Source organism: Sciurus carolinensis, chromosome 4, assembly GCF_902686445.1.
Source record: "Sciurus carolinensis chromosome 4, mSciCar1.2, whole genome shotgun sequence".
Taxonomy (NCBI): Eukaryota; Metazoa; Chordata; class Mammalia; order Rodentia; family Sciuridae; genus Sciurus; species Sciurus carolinensis.
The window spans coordinates 116,574,004-116,589,008 of record NC_062216.1 but is presented as its reverse complement, the minus strand read 5'-3'; the positions used below and the strand labels follow the sequence as shown (position 1 = coordinate 116,589,008).

Sequence of the window (15,005 nt, the reverse complement as noted above, 5' to 3'; positions counted from 1 at the left end):
AAAGGGCAGATCTGCCCAAATGCCTGCATCCCCAGGGTGCTGAGGGCAGCAGGAAAAAGTGGGGACCTCGGTGCATTTTGCCCCACCCCTCCCCCGCTTCCCTGGGCTAAAGCACAATGCTCTCCCTGAAGATTGATGCACCCTGCACCCCCCAGGCTCCTACTTATGTCCTCCCCCAACCTGCTTTGAGCCCTCCCACACACCCTGGTTTTTCTATGCTGTTTTGGTGCAAGTACAACTGTCGTAGTCATGGCTTTGGGATGGGTTCTGTTTATTAAAATCCTATTGCTCCTACTGGCCCTGTGTCCCGCTTCCATTCCTGTGGTTGGGGGGAAGGAAGGGCAACCTGGACCCCTTGCCACTGGCCCCCATCAGCCATCAGAGACCAGGGGCAACAGCTGCTCCTCCAGCAGGGCTATGGTAAGCATGAGGCTGCCCCCCAGCAGCAACCCCAGCCCCTGCAGTAGCACATGGAAAGTAGGTAGGAGCTCAGGAGGATGAAGCAGGGATGGCAGCTGAAAGAAAAGAAGAATGTCATGATTCTGACCTTGTCCCTGACCTCTTAACTCAAGAGGGAGGGTGTCTAGTCCCTGCCAGAACACTTTATGTCCCTTGTTTCTCAGACTCTGGCAGACCTATGGGGCAGCACCCTCCAGGACCTGGTAGTAGAGGTCAGGGGGACTGGTAATTCCCTTTCCTTCACACCCATCTCCCCACTTCCCTGGATTTCTCTGCTCTATCCCACACCTCTCACCATGTCCACAAGGGCCACATAGAGGAAGACCCCAGCAGTGACCCCAAACACCCAGGGAGTGAGGGGGACAGGGCCCAAGCTGAGCCCCACCCCAAGCGCTGCACCCCCAAGACCCAGGGTTCCAGACACGAGACTCAGCAGCAGCAGCCTCCGAAAGGAGAACCCTGCCTGAAGCAGCATTGCAAAGTCACCTGTTGGGGAGAGAGGATAGGGTAGGAGGGAATAAGCCAGCACTGCCCCTCACCTGTGTTGCCTGCCAGCCTCCAAGTTCTTGGAGGCTTCTTTCTAGAGCCCATCCCACCCTATGGGGCTATTCCTACCCAGTTCATGGGGCAGTTCATGGCAGAAGACTGCTAGAGTAGTGCTGAGGCCACTGGAGAAGCCATCAGAGAAGGCAGCACCTAGGGTCAGCAGGGTTGGAAGTCAGCCCAGAAGAAAGTCTCCTTGGGAGGCTGGCACCTGTGTTTGTCATTCATCTCCCACCACCTTCCTGGTAGCCATCTTCTGACCATAGCTGATAACTTGGAACTCTGACCTCCCCTAAGACCAGCCTCCCCAACTCTGTTCCCTCTGCTCACACCTATGGCCAGTCCATCAGTGAGGTTGTGCAGACCATCTCCTAGGAGGACCATCCATGTGAAGTTGGCACTGCTGCCACCCCGGTGCCTGTGACTGTGACCTTGGTGCCCAGGAAGGACTGGGGCTGGTGGGGGCTGGCTGTTCTGCTCCCTCTGGCTCTGAGCCCCTGGCTCTGCAGGAAGAAGGACAAGTGTTGGTGGCTGCAAGTGAGGCCTGCCTGATGGAACCTACTCCTCATTTTCTCTTCTAGTCACCTGGAGCTGCCTGTAGGGGCCGGAGGGCCATCCCACTGTCATCCTCGGGGTCCAGGTTTGGTATTTCGAGATCCCTTTTTCGCCTGCAGCATCTCTGAAATAGGAGGGTATCCCTCCTGGTGGAGGAGGCAGCAGAACTGGGGGATAAGGGAAAGCCAGGCCACCAGCTGGGAAAAGTAACACCTGGTTCCACTTCTTGCACCTGGGAGTGTTCTTTGGCCTCTATCCTCTTCCCAAATTGGCACCTCCCTCTGTTTCTTGTTGACTTTAACTTAGGAGAGGAGGCCATTTGGCAAGAAGTCCTGGGTCTGTGCTAGGAAGCCCCTACCCACTCTTGGCGGACAGGTCCTGCACAGTTAGGCAAACATCCAAGATCCAGAGGCACATGCCGCCCCTCACCTCCTGGTGTGTTTAGCCAGTTCCTGGCTAGGACTGTCATCTTGGCAGGAGGAAGAGAAAAGGATGTCACTCACTGGCCGGAGACCTCTGTTCCGAAAAAGCCCTAGCATGTTCTCCAGCGTGAAGAGCAGGAAGAGGCCTCCAAGTACTGATATCCCTGGACCCAGGTCCTCCTCTGGTTGCCCACTAGGTCCTGTGTGTTGCCCTCCTTGTGCCTAATAGAGAGAAGGTCAGGGCAGACTCTGGAAGCACCTATATCAAACAGCACCTCCCTCCCTTATCTCAGGTAGCCAGCCTTCATTTGTCCACTCTGCTGGAAGGTAGCTGTGGGCTGAAGCCAGATGTGTGGGAGTGGGATGTGGAAACTGACAGAATGGGGAGTGGATGTCCTGTGGCCAAGAATGCCTTGGATCCATGAAGGCTGGCTGCCACTGGGTCAGGGGTACAAGGAAGGGGCTTCACATACATGTGGCAGCAGATGTAGTAGCGCATCCCCACAAAGAGTGCCCACGGCCAGGGCCCCCAGGAAGCCCAGCAGGGGCTGCAATAGACGAGGTCCCAGGAGCCGCAGCAGCAGCAGGGAGAGGGGAGCAGGGAGGCTGAGCAACAGGACTGCCAGGGTGCTATAAAGTAGGGCTGGGGAGAATCAGGGGCTGAAGTTAGGCCAGGACTGGACCCACAGGCAAAGTGAGGCCCCAATGAATCCCCTTCCTTGGCATGGGGCCAACTCCCTACTAGGACTCAGGGTACTCCCCACCCCACTCTCACCCACTGACCAGAGAGTAGATTCCCTGGAGGTGCTGGGGCCGGGATCTGGATGCACACACGGCTGTCGATCTGATAAAGCAGGGCTGGGCACAGCAGAGCAAACTGACGGGGGGTCAGAGGGGCAGCAGGGCTCAGTCCAAAATTGACCAGCAGCTGGGAGCCATTCAGACACTGGGCAGTTGAGGAGAGGGTCATACCTTAGTAACTGACTCATATCTTTACATCTGTCCTTCCATTGCTTGAACTACTGGGTCTCTTCTAGGATGCCCTTTGCTGATATTGGTAGGTATATCAGGGACTGAGGACAAGGGTACTTATAATCAATGTGTATTAATTACTAGTGAGTATTCAATTCAGTGCAGATATTCAATTCAATACAAATTGGGTGCTACTGAACACTGCCATCATCTCTCTCTGAAGCCCCTATTATTTTTAAAATTTTTTTTTTATTTTTATTTTTTGGTACCAGGAATTGAGGAGGCACTTAACAACTGTACCACATTCCCAGCCCTCTTTATTATTTATTTATTTTGGTACTGAGGATTGAACCCATGAGTACTCAACCACTGAGCCACATCCCCAGCCCTTTTTATATTTATAGATAGGGTCTTGCTATGTTTCTGAGGCTACCTTTGAACTTTTGATCCTCCTGCCTCAGCCTCCTGAGCTGCTGGAATTACAGGTGTGTGCCACTGTGCCTGGATTTATTATTTATTTATTTATAAATTTTTTTTAGATGTTGATAGACCTTTATTTTTATTCATTTATTTATATGCGGTGCTAAGAATTGAACCCAGTGCCCCAACACATGCTAGGCAAGTGCTCTACCACTGAGCCACAAACCCATTCTCTTTGTTTTTTATTTTGAGATAGGGTCTCACTATGTTGCTTAGGGCCTTGCTAAATTACTCTGGCTGGATGTGAACTTGCAGTCCTCCTGCCTCATCCTCCTGAGTCTCTGGGATTATAGGTGTGTGCTATCATGTCTATCAAACTCTGGTAATTCATTGGTTTGGTGATGGACCTGGTTGGGCAACTAGAGCTCTCCATGCCAGAGTCCTAGAAGCAAAAAGAATTTGAAATTCGAAAGTAGGTAGTTGAGGCACACCTATAATCCCAGCAACTCAGGAGGCTGAGGCAGGAGGATTGAAAGTTGGTCTTGACTTACCTCACCTCAGCAACTTAGTGAGACCCTGTTTCAAATAAAAAAGAACTGGGGATGTAACCTCCTTCTTGAAGATCCTATCACGTGTTTGTTCAGCCTGGGCTTGAATACTTCCTGCAATGGGGCTCTTGCTGGGCCTGTGTCAAGATTAGGCAGTTTTGTTTGTCCTCTGGGGTACATGGAACAATGCAGATAGAGATACATTGTCTCTCTAGATAGAGAGGTCTCCTCTCCAGATACCCAGATCCTTCCCTGGGCTGCTTCAGATTCTCTGCTTTGCCAAGTGTGGCCCCTAAACTGGGTTTTGGAGCTCTGGGTGTGTGCTCACCTGTTCTAAGTCCAGAGGGAACATCTTTCACTACTGGAATAACATATCCTAAGACCACGATACCACATTAGAATTCTCTCTCTTTTTTTTTTTTTTGCATTGCTGGGGATTGAACCCAGTGCATGCATTACGAAAGAGCTGTGCTATACCCCAAGTCCCCAGGAATTTTTTTTTAAAGTAACTATTAAATTACTGACTGTAAACATTTCAGGCCACCTAGTTCTGTGGTTCTTTCCCCCATCTCTAGAAACCATCAAACTCACATCCTCATTTAGATGATCAGCCAATGAATGATCCAACAGTAGAAGCCTGTGAAAGAGGCCTAGGCCCGAGGAGGCTGGCCCATGGGGTAGGTGAGGGGCTTTTGACTCTTCTCGGTCACTCCACCCTGGTGGACCCAGCGGCATCCCTGCCCAGACATCCACACTCAGCTCAGGGTCTTGTGGCCTGGAACGGATGGGATAGCAAGTTAGACTCCCTGCCTTGGAAGTCTCCCAGGGTCCTCGGGTAAGGGAGGCCAGCCATTGGCTGGAGTTCCTGGGACTCAGAAACCCAAGGCATGTCAGTGTTGAGAAAATCAGGGAGCTCTCACTTTACAGGAAGGCCTAGGAATGAGAGTTGCAGGTATGAGGGGAAAAGTCAGAAATGCTACAAATTGGGAGCCAAATCAAGCTGAAGAATTGAGCAGTGGGACAAAGAATAAGAAATTTGAGGACCCAGGGATTTGGAGAAGGCAAGAAGGCAATGAGGCAAGGGAGGCCATGAAGTATACTAAGGAGTTGGGTTCTGAATAATTGTAATTACAGGGATCTGTTCAAGGAAGCCAGCATTAGGTAATTGGAGATGGATCTAAGCACTGAGAAGAGCTGAGAGATGTGGCATTTTGGGGTGGGGAGAGGGGTTAGTACCTGTGTGTGAAATTGTCTTCAGCTGGGAGTGCAACCCGACCAGTTGGAAGCCCATGATGTCCCAGGCGAAGCCCCTGAACTCGGCCCAGCCCCAGGCTATGGAGAAGCCGGGCCAGGCCCCCTGCCGTCAGGGTTCCATTCTCACCATAGAGACCGAAAAGCTGGGTCAGGTAATGATTCTGCTCCTGCTCAGCAGGGCCCAGGTTGGGGACTGAACCCCCTACCCAGCCTAAGACCAACCCTACATATAGGCCAGTCAGCAGACAACACACTGGGCGCCCCATCTTTGAAAGGAATGAATTAGAAACTCTGGTTCTGTCTTCTATTCCCCCTGGAACATCTTTAGGAATGTGCCCTAAAAGAACAAGGAGGAAGAGATCAGGACTGCTCTGCTCTCCAGCTCCAGGCCAGGGGAGGACCTTCAGTACTGTCCCCCATCTGAATCTAGCAGCAGCCTCCACTCAGGCCTTCTTCTCCCCTCCCTATAACATCCTGGAGCAGTCTCTTGTTTGCCAATTTTCAGAGCACCTTCCTGACCCAGCCCTCTCCCCACACCTGATCCATTTCTCCCTGGTCTCCCATGCCCACACCTTAACCTTGTTCTATCTCTATCCCCCCTAAATTCCCAGGGCCTCACCCCTACTGGCAATGTGAGAACTGTCACCTCAGGTCCCTGCAGGCCTTGCTGTGGACATTAAGAAGTTCTCAAGTCCAAGAGGGGGAAACTCCAGGTGCCCAGGTGCAATGGAGTCCTGGGCTCAGCCTCCAGGTGCCAAGGTGCAATGGAGTCCACGTCATATAGAGGGCTGAGACAGACAGGCTCCCCCTCCTCACCCACCTGCTTTGGGGCGGGGTTAGGGGTGGGGCCAGTGTGGGAAGGTTCACATAGGAGTTAATGGTTCACTCTTATCTGAGGTTGGGGTCAAAGGTCAGCCTGCTGGGCCCCCAGGTCAGGAGGGGCCACTCCCTGCTCTGAGAAAGCCACATGGCTAGGAACTTGTGCTGATTTTTCTCCTTTTAAATAATTCACTTCACCCCTAACTCAGTTAATAGCACTTGACCCTTTTCCCATATATATTCCCATCCCACCTATGATACATTTGGTACTGAGCTTCTCCTGTCTCTGACCTCATCCTCATGTTCCCTGGGGAGACTTGGCCCTAGATGTCCCTAAGCTGGGGAGGAGGGGAAGAGACAGATAAGTGGCAGTCCCAAATGCATGTGTGGGGAAGAAACTGTTTTCAGCAACTCCTTACCACAGGAATCCAAAAAGCCAGCACTCTGGGAATGATGACCAAAGGGGAAGCTCAGCTGGGAAAGGAAACAAGTACTGGGCTTCTCTCTGATGTCTGACCCGACTTAAGTTGGGGGAGCAAAGTCTGATTAGGAAGATTGATCCAGGGGGTCGAGGTTAACATTACCTGACAGCAGGAGGCAGGAAGGACGCCCAGAGGAAGGGGACCCAGCCTTCTTGTGGCAGGCAGGCGGGCAAGGGTCACCTGCAGGGAGGGGGCAGGGGAGGGACACTACCTTAAAGGGGCAGGCTTGCTTTGTCTAGGCCTCCCTGCCTATAACCTATCTCCCCTCCACCTCCTAGGTTAGCCGGGCTGCTATCTTCTTCCTTCTCCCCCCAAAAGCAAAGAAGTCCAATAAAGAGTGGTAACATTTATTAGGAAGGAGGAATTTCAATTAGACCCCCATATTACACACACAGGAAACAAACTATTTAACTATAGTTTCTAAAGAAGATGGAGAGTAGGCAGAGGGCCCTGGATCACAGGGGATAGGCAGCTTCAGCTGGACAAGAGGGGTTATGGGTTTGGGGTGAATAAAGCCACTGCTCACCACCCTTCCAGGGAAGTTTAGTGGCTAAATGCTGCTACTCCAGCCCCAACCCCAAAGCCAGCAACCTAGTAGAATGCTGTCTTGTTTTTCTGAAGACACCTGGGTTGTGCCAGTGGTAGGAGGAGAGGAAAAGTGTCTTGCTATCTCTTGCTGCTCCTTCGTGTTTCTTTGCCGTTACTGATGGGATTGCTGGAGGGGCCAGGAGGGCCAGCTGGTGTGTGGTTGGGCTGGCTTCGAGTGATTCTGGTGCTGGGGGGGTGGGAGGGAGGGTGAGGGGGGTGTGGGCCACCACCAGGACCTGGTGGGGTGCTTAGTCCATTCCCGTTCTGGTTCTCAGAAGCTAGTTGTAGGGTAAGGAGAAGAAACACAGAATCAGAGTTAAGCAAGACTGGAGTTCATTCCCATAGCCTACCTCCATGCCCCAGAAAGCACCAATCTTTACACTGTAGTACATATACATTAATGTCAACTGGACCAAGTGAAAGTATGAATGGGGCCCAGAGAAGTCTTGCTCATTATGGAAGTCTCTACATGAACCCTGGTGTGATATTTTTCTTATTCAGCTCTGTATCATAGAGTCAGACCTAGAATTAGCTGTTTAGTTTAAGGCATGAGGACCTCTGAGAAAAATGACGCTTGATTAAGGGTGACTGTGTAACTAAAGAAGCATGAGAAGGGGAAGGGCCTTAAGTTTCTATGCTAAAATGTAAGTAGGGGACTGAATGCATAGTTCAGTGTTTGAGAACTTGCCTAGCATGCTTGAGGCTCTGGATTTGATCTCCAGCACCACACACACAAAAAAAAATCAGTAAGGAGGAACTTTAAAAAACAAATCTAAAAAGAACATATTAAAAAATATTAAAAAGTGGTGTGTATCAAATGGATATTCATTTTAGAATATATAAACATAAGCAAAAAATATTACACATAATATTATTCTCTCAAAGATATCACAGTTTTGTGTGAATTTTGTTTATTTATTTATTGTAGTTGTAGGGTTGAACCCAGTACCTCACACACTAGACAAGTGCTCCACCACTAAGCTAGATCCTCAGCCTCTCCCAACCCTGAATATATTTTAAAAGTTTGACTAGAACCAGCCAGGTGTGTGAGATGACTTTTGGGTTCCTGTAACCATGTATATTATTCTCATTGCACTTTCCACAGTGTAGTATAATCATTGTCTGTGTCTGTCTCCTACATAGACTACAGGCTCCTAAAGGAAGGTGCTGTGCTTTATTCCTTAGCAGAGAAGGTGCTCTATAAATGCTTGTTAAATGAAGACAGAGACCCATCTCTTCCATACATAGGACACTGCAGACCCTAATAGTGTAGAAGTTATAGGCTAGTGGTTTTTAAACATATCCATTCTGAACCCTACTGCTGTACCAGACTAAAATATCTGCAGAACTAAAGAATAATGTCCTTTCTTGGATAAACAGAAAAAGGTGAATGTATAGAAGTCAATATTAAGTTTTTATGCCATACACACTTTTTTTGTCTGTGTGGTAGTGGGGGTTGAACCCAGGACCTGGTGTAAGCTTGGTAAGTGCTCTATCACTGAGCTATATTCCCAACCCTTTTAAAAATTTTATTTTGAGACAGGTCTTGCGAAGATGCCCAGGCTCGCCTCAAATTTGTGATCTTCATTCCTCAGTGGCCCAAGCAGCAGGGATTACTGGCATGTGCTACTGCACCTGCTGTCATATATATATATATATATATATATTTTTTTTTTTTGTAGGTTTTGTTTTGGTTTTTTTGGGGGGTTTGGTATCGGGGATTGAACCCAGGGGCACTTAACAATTAAGCCACATTCCTTTTTAATATTCTATTTTATTTTATTTATCTATCTATCTATCTATTTATTTATTTTGTGGTGCTGGGGATCGAACCCAGGGCCTTGTGCTTGCGAGGCAGGCACTCTACCAACTGAGCTATATCCCCAGTCCTTAATATTTTATTTTGAGACGAGGTCTCGCTAAGTTGCTTAGGGCCTTGCTAAATTGCTATGGCTAGCTTTGAGCTCTCCATCTTCCTGCCTCCCCCTCTCAAGTCAGGTACTGGGATTTTAACCCAGGAATGCTTTACTACTGAGCTACATCCCCAGTCCTAATTATTTATTTACTGGTGCCAGGTATTTGAACCCAGGGGCATTCAAACACTGAACATATCCCCAACCTCTTTTTTATTTATTATTTTGAGACAGGGTCTGGCTAAGTTGATTAGGGCCTTGCTAATTGCTGAGGCTGGCCTCCAACTTGCAACCATCCTGCCTTAGTCTCCTGAATTGCTGGGATTATAGGCATGTGTCATCATACCCAGCTGTCACACATTTTTTTATTAAACTTTTGGTTTTAAACTTTTGTGTTTTTTAAACTTTTTTTATTAAACTTTTAACAGATGACAAAGTGAATAAACATGTGGTAAATGAATTTTAGAGGCAAACAGGCTTAGATGTACCTTATTTAAAAAAATTTTATATATATAATATATATATATACATCCAGGTGTGGGGGTACACACCTGTAATCCAGTGACTTGGGAGGCTGAGGCAGAAGGATTGAAAGTTCAAGGCCAGCCTCAGCAATATAGCCAAGCCCTAAGCAATTAGTGAGACCCTGTTTCAAAATAAAAAATAAAAAGGGTTGGGAATGTGACTAAGTGGTTAAGCATCCCTGGTTTCAATTTTTGGTACCAAAAACAAAAACAAACAACCACAGAAATTTATTTTGCGTACTGGGATTGAACCCAGGGCCTTGCACATGCTAGGTGAGTACGCACTCCTGAGCTACATACCCACTTCTTTTTAAAATTTTATTTTGAGACAGGGTCCTGTGAAGTTGTCCAAGTTGACCTTGAATTTGGGATCCTCTTGCCTTAGCCTCTCAAGTAGCTGGGATTACTGGTGTGTAACACCATGCCCAGATTAAAAATATTTTTGTATGTGATGGAGTCTTGGATACCTGAAAATATATAATAGTCATATTTCCTTTCTTTCTTTTTCTTTTTTTCAGTGCTGGAGGTTGAACCCGGACTTTGTCACTGAGCTACACCCCTAACTTTAACAGTCATATTTACTGTTGGAAACTCAAATGCTAACTCTTGTGCAGGAATTAAATATTGTCTAGGCTGGGAAACTTAGCAAGATCCTGTCTCAAAATAAAATAAAGAGGGCTGGGGATGTAGCTCAGTGGTAGACAACCCGTGTGTTCAATCCCTAGTGTTGCAAACAAAAAAATGTGAATTTGTAATTGTATTATTTAGGGTTCTCCACAAAGCCAGAACCAATATAAGATATATACAGTTGTATATCTCATGACATTTCACTCAGCAATGGACCACATCTATGACAATGGTCCTATAAGATTATAATGAAGTTGAAAAATATCTATGGCTTAATGACACTGTAGCCATGGTAATGCAGCATAATACATCACTAACATGTTTGTTGTAATTTGGTATAAAAAAATCTGCTGAGCTGTCCGTAGAGCACATACAATTATGTACAGCACATAATTCTTGATAATGTTAATAAATGACTACATTACTGGTTTATGTATTTACTATACTGTACTTTTTATCATTATTTTAGAGTATACTCCTTCTACTTAGAAAAAAATAGTTAATCATAAAACAGTCTCAGGCAGGTCCTTCAGGAGATCATCTAGAAGAAGGCATTGTCATATGAGATGATACTCTCTGTGTTTTATTCCTCTGAAGACCTTCCAGTGGGACAAGGTGTGGAGGCAAAGACAGTGATATTGATCCACCCTATGATGTTCACACAATGATGTGGGAATGTGTCCCTATCAAGTGATGCATGGCCACATATATTTATATTTAACTGTACATATTATATACATAAATTACAATTGTTACAAAGAATCTATAAAAATATTTTAAGGTTATGAATTCTTTTTTTTTTTGTGGTACTGGGGATTGAACTCAGGGCCTTGTGCTTACAAGGCAAACACTCTGCCAGCTGAGCTACCTCTCCAGCCCTATTTTAAGGTTAGGTACGTAAGCCTGTTTGCCCCTAATATTCACTTGCCACATGTGAAGAAAATGTTCTCCCTTTTAATTTGAGTGGTAGTAGCAAAAGGGTACTCCAGTTCTACAAGTGATTGAAACACGTTTCCAAATCTTTTCACCACAGGGACTTGCAAAAGGCATGAAAAATGAGATTACAAGGCTGGGTATGGTGGCAACACCTGTAATCCCAGTGACTCAGGCTGAGGTAGGAAGATCACAAGTTTGAGGCCAGCCTGAGCAAGTCATCAAGACCCTGTCTCAAGATAATAAAAAATAAAAAGGGCTGGGGATGTAGCTCAGTGATAGAGCACTTCTGAGTCAATCCCAGTACTAGAGGAAAAAAAGGTGGGGGTAAGGTTACGAGAAGAATTGGGTGCAGGGGATACTGAAGAGAAGAGAGATTTAAAATAGGGATGAGGGAAATGTGTCTTTCCAGGCTGGGGAGAGAATATTGGAGCTAGAAGGGCCAGCTGATGAAAGGGAATGGATTTACCTGGAGAGGCAGGAGAGGGTCCAGTGGTAGCCTGGGGGGCTGCAGGACTGCTGTCGTTCTGCCCCTAAGGACACAGATTACATTCTCAGACCCTGCTCTCCATCGTGCTTTTTGACCTAATCCTCTTCCCTTCCCTAGCATCAAACCAGAGGACTCACCGCTTTGTTGGGTGCCTGCTGGGTGCTGTACTCTGGGTTGGGCTCACTAAAGTTAGGAACCTCAGAATAAACCATACAGAACCTGCAGAGAGAAAGTAACCAAAGCCTTGGACCATCAACTGGGTCACTGGGTGGAGGCTGCAGAAAAGTCCAGATACAGGGTATGGACTGCACACTCTCATTCTGCTTCCTTTGAAACCTTAACTGCCCCCCTTTGGCCTGCTGCTTCTTTATCCCAATCCCCCAAACAGCACTTACTCTCCAATCTTCTGCAAATCACCCCCTCGGCCAGTATACAGTGTCAGACAACCTTTGAACACCGAAGCATACCTGTGCAGCAAAAAAAGCAGGATTCATAGTCTTCATAGGAATTATAGGAACTTTTAACCCCTCCTGTCTTGACTATTTTTGCCCTGGGAATAGCCAGGAATTACCAACTGCCTTACCCTTTGGTGAGTCTGATAATATCTCCAGGCTGGATCAAGTTGCCCACGTCGTCCCAGACGGAGATATTGATGCTGCCTGTTTTGTCTGCCACTTTGCAGGTCCGAACCTCGTGCCCGTCCTTTGTTTTGGTCACTCGGCCTGAAGGGTACAGACAAATGGGGGTGGTAAGATGGTCAAACAAATGGGGCAGTGGTGGTCAAAGGGATGAGATCTGGATATTGGTGAGGTGAGGTAAAAGGCATACAAACAAAGCAAAGCCCAAATCCCTGGTGCTGAAGGTGGGTGGGTGTTGGTAGTGGAGAAGCCAGCACCATGGAGAGGGCTGAGTGGAAAGAGGCCCGCGTGGTACAGGACACACTGCTCTGGCAAGAGTTCTATCTACACTACCCTATTGCAACTCCCTGTGTCAGGACCTGAGATGGGGACTGAGTGATGCCGTGGGGCGCACCCTGCTGTCCAGGGAGCAAGTTAACACTGGCCATGTCCTCCCCCTCCCTCCCACACCCCGCCGCCCCAGCATAGCCACCTGTCTCCAGCACAATGAAGATAAGGTTCAGATTCTTGAGCCCGGGCTTGATATCCTTCACGAAGGTCTCCGTCGTCATGCTGCCCAAGACTCAGCACCCCACTGGAACAAGGGACGAAGGCTCAACGCTTGGAGCTTTTGCCCCCATGCTCCACTTCTCAAAGGCCTACCTACTATACCAAGCTTGGATCAAACAGCTCTAATTCCTTCTGGGTTAGAAGCGAACTTTTCCGGGGGCCTCGAACTTCAAGCTCAGAACCTTGGGGGTAGGGGAGGGTGTCTCTGGATAGAATACTTAGGGGCTGGAAGGCCCCTAGTCGGGGATGCTCTTTCAGTCTCACGCCCCAAAGTGGGGGAGCCGATGGAGGGTTAGGAAACCCGGTGCAGGGTCAGAGAATGGAATCTTACTCGCCAAACCTTCCCGAACCCTCATCTGGGCAACGCGGGATTCAGCTCGTCCCCTCCCCCACTCACTGCCCACTACCCACCCAGCCAGGAGGCCGGACCGTGCACGCCGCCGAGCCGCCCGCAGGGGGAGCCACAGGCCTCGCTGCCGCCGGATGCTGCCTGACGGAACGTGGGAGTGTGGACATTTCCGGAAGCCACCCCGGGCTGACCTCCTTGGGCCAATCAGCACCACTAGGGTGCGTCCCGCGCCTGACTGCTAGCCCCCGCCCAGCCAATCGGGCTCGAGATTCGCGCGCCGCGACCCGGGAGGATTTCAGGAATTAAAGGAGCCTGGGAGATGATTTGATCAGCAGTGGACAAAGTAGACCACCAGGGGGCGTTTCAGGCCCCAATTTTCCTTTCTTGGCGAGGAGAATGCATTTAATAGGCTCTTTTAAGATTTTTTTCCTTAGAAAAGGACCAAGGGCATTAGAATCCAGTGGACAAAAGTTTGAATCCCAACTCAGTGCTTCAGTTTTCTTGACAATTCTTAAATATGCAATTCCATTAAAATGAAAAAACGGAAGTTATACAAAAAACCAAGCCTAGGATACAGCAGGCACTTACAAATATACCAGTTTCCTCTTTTCCCCCTGCTCCAGCCTTCACCTTTATTCCTGATTTGAGGTCTTCTTTTTCCTTCTTTCTTTCTTTTTTTTTTTTTGTACTGAGTATTGAACCCAGGGGCCCTCTACCACAGCTACATCCACAGCTACATGCCCAGACTTTTTTATTTTTTGAGACAGGGTCTTACTAAGTTGCCCAGACTGGCCTTGTACTTGTGATCCTCCTACCTCTGCCTCTTGAGCTGCTAGGATCACAGGCGTGTGCCACCAGGCCCTGCGGAGTCTTCATCTTTAATGCACTAGCCAGTTTTGTCAGGACTTCTAGGGCTCTTGGGATACACACCAGAGACTTACAATAGGCAGCCTCATCCCCCTTTGGAAGAAATGGAACCCAGGGCACAAAGAACAACATTTGCATTAGTCCTCATTAGTTCACAAGGCACCTCTTCCTATTACCCAATCTCACTGGATGAGAGTTCCCGGAGGACAATGAGACCTGTAGGATTGTCAAGGAAGGATAGCTAGCTCTGTACTATTGTATAAACCAATTACATAAACATATACTAACGTGCATTACCATTTGCTTAGCGAATATCCATAACGAATATTATTTAATACCAGATTAGCCTAAGAAGTAAAATTGTAATGCCTTGGCTAATTAAATTAATCCCTTATCTTCGCATAGTGTGCTTTAAGCTCCCCTATAACTTCCCTCGGAGTCAAGGTTCTCTCCCTCTCATATTCCCAACCACAGTGCTGCAAACTAAGGAAATTAAACTACGGCCTAGGAAGAGGAATGTCGTCTCTCTCTTCTCCCCGCTTAGTGTTTCAGGGTATTCTAGGAGTATTTGGTAAGCCATCGTGAACTGGGCAGGAGAATGGCTGGGAGAGGCAGTCCATCAGTTGAGCATCCTAGATCAAAGCTTTTCGGGGAGACACTCCCCACTCCAGCACCGCCTTGTTAACTGCAGTATACATTCCCATGATTATGAGTCACAGGTTCGGGAGGCTCGGGGATGCTGACCACAGCTCTGGAAACTGAGAGGGGCCTGGAGGATGGCAGATGACACTGAAAGCCAGCCGCCTCGCGACGATCTCGCGCCACTCCGCATCAGCTCTAGGACACAAGAGACGTGCGCCCCTACGAGGCAAAGTGTCGCCTTCCGGGGCAGTCAACCTCAGACTAGCTCCGGACTTGCACACGGTGAAGAACATAGAGTCATTCCTCCCAAAAGGCTATAGAGCCCAAGCTGGGACCACAAGGACTTCCGGTCTAGAGCGGAGGTCTGGCTAGCTTCAGTAGCTTCTCGTTGGCTTCTCTTGGCTTCTAGTC

General features: G+C 48.2%; 2 protein-coding genes across 7 annotated transcripts; both read right to left on the bottom strand.

Moving 5' to 3' along the window:
• Nucleotides 1-254: 254 nt before the first annotated feature.
• Slc39a5 (solute carrier family 39 member 5) lies at nucleotides 255-6,655 on the bottom strand. Of its 5 annotated transcripts, XM_047548048.1 has the most exons (13): nucleotides 6,577-6,609; nucleotides 6,412-6,466; nucleotides 5,820-5,918; nucleotides 5,156-5,510; nucleotides 4,511-4,694; nucleotides 2,763-2,925; nucleotides 2,453-2,622; nucleotides 2,061-2,201; nucleotides 1,588-1,681; nucleotides 1,335-1,505; nucleotides 1,075-1,155; nucleotides 755-945; nucleotides 255-515 (listed from the first exon to the last, which is right to left on the bottom strand). In XM_047548048.1, exons 4-13 carry the CDS (start codon nucleotides 5,437-5,439, stop codon nucleotides 372-374), a joined length of 1,623 nt encoding a protein of 540 aa, XP_047404004.1. In that variant the 5' UTR covers nucleotides 5,440-5,510; nucleotides 5,820-5,918; nucleotides 6,412-6,466; nucleotides 6,577-6,609; the 3' UTR covers nucleotides 255-371. The 5 variants fall into 5 exon arrangements, with proteins under 5 accessions (XP_047404004.1, XP_047404003.1, XP_047404006.1 ...); XM_047548047.1 differs by lacking the exon at nucleotides 6,412-6,466 and having other exon boundaries at nucleotides 5,820-5,993; nucleotides 6,577-6,655; XM_047548050.1 differs by lacking the exon at nucleotides 6,412-6,466 and having other exon boundaries at nucleotides 6,577-6,595.
• A 152-nt stretch (nucleotides 6,656-6,807) lies between these two features.
• Nabp2 (nucleic acid binding protein 2) lies at nucleotides 6,808-13,275 on the bottom strand. Of its 2 annotated transcripts, none has more exons than XM_047548054.1 (7): nucleotides 13,148-13,275; nucleotides 12,660-12,761; nucleotides 12,133-12,271; nucleotides 11,945-12,016; nucleotides 11,687-11,768; nucleotides 11,529-11,592; nucleotides 6,808-7,340 (listed from the first exon to the last, which is right to left on the bottom strand). In XM_047548054.1, the coding sequence occupies exons 2-7, from the start codon at nucleotides 12,736-12,738 to the stop codon at nucleotides 7,141-7,143; spliced, it is 636 nt and encodes a 211-aa protein (XP_047404010.1). In that variant the 5' UTR covers nucleotides 12,739-12,761; nucleotides 13,148-13,275; the 3' UTR covers nucleotides 6,808-7,140. The 2 variants fall into 2 exon arrangements, with proteins under 2 accessions (XP_047404010.1, XP_047404011.1); XM_047548055.1 differs by lacking the exon at nucleotides 13,148-13,275 and adding an exon at nucleotides 13,068-13,086.
• Nucleotides 13,276-15,005: the final 1,730 nt, after the last annotated feature.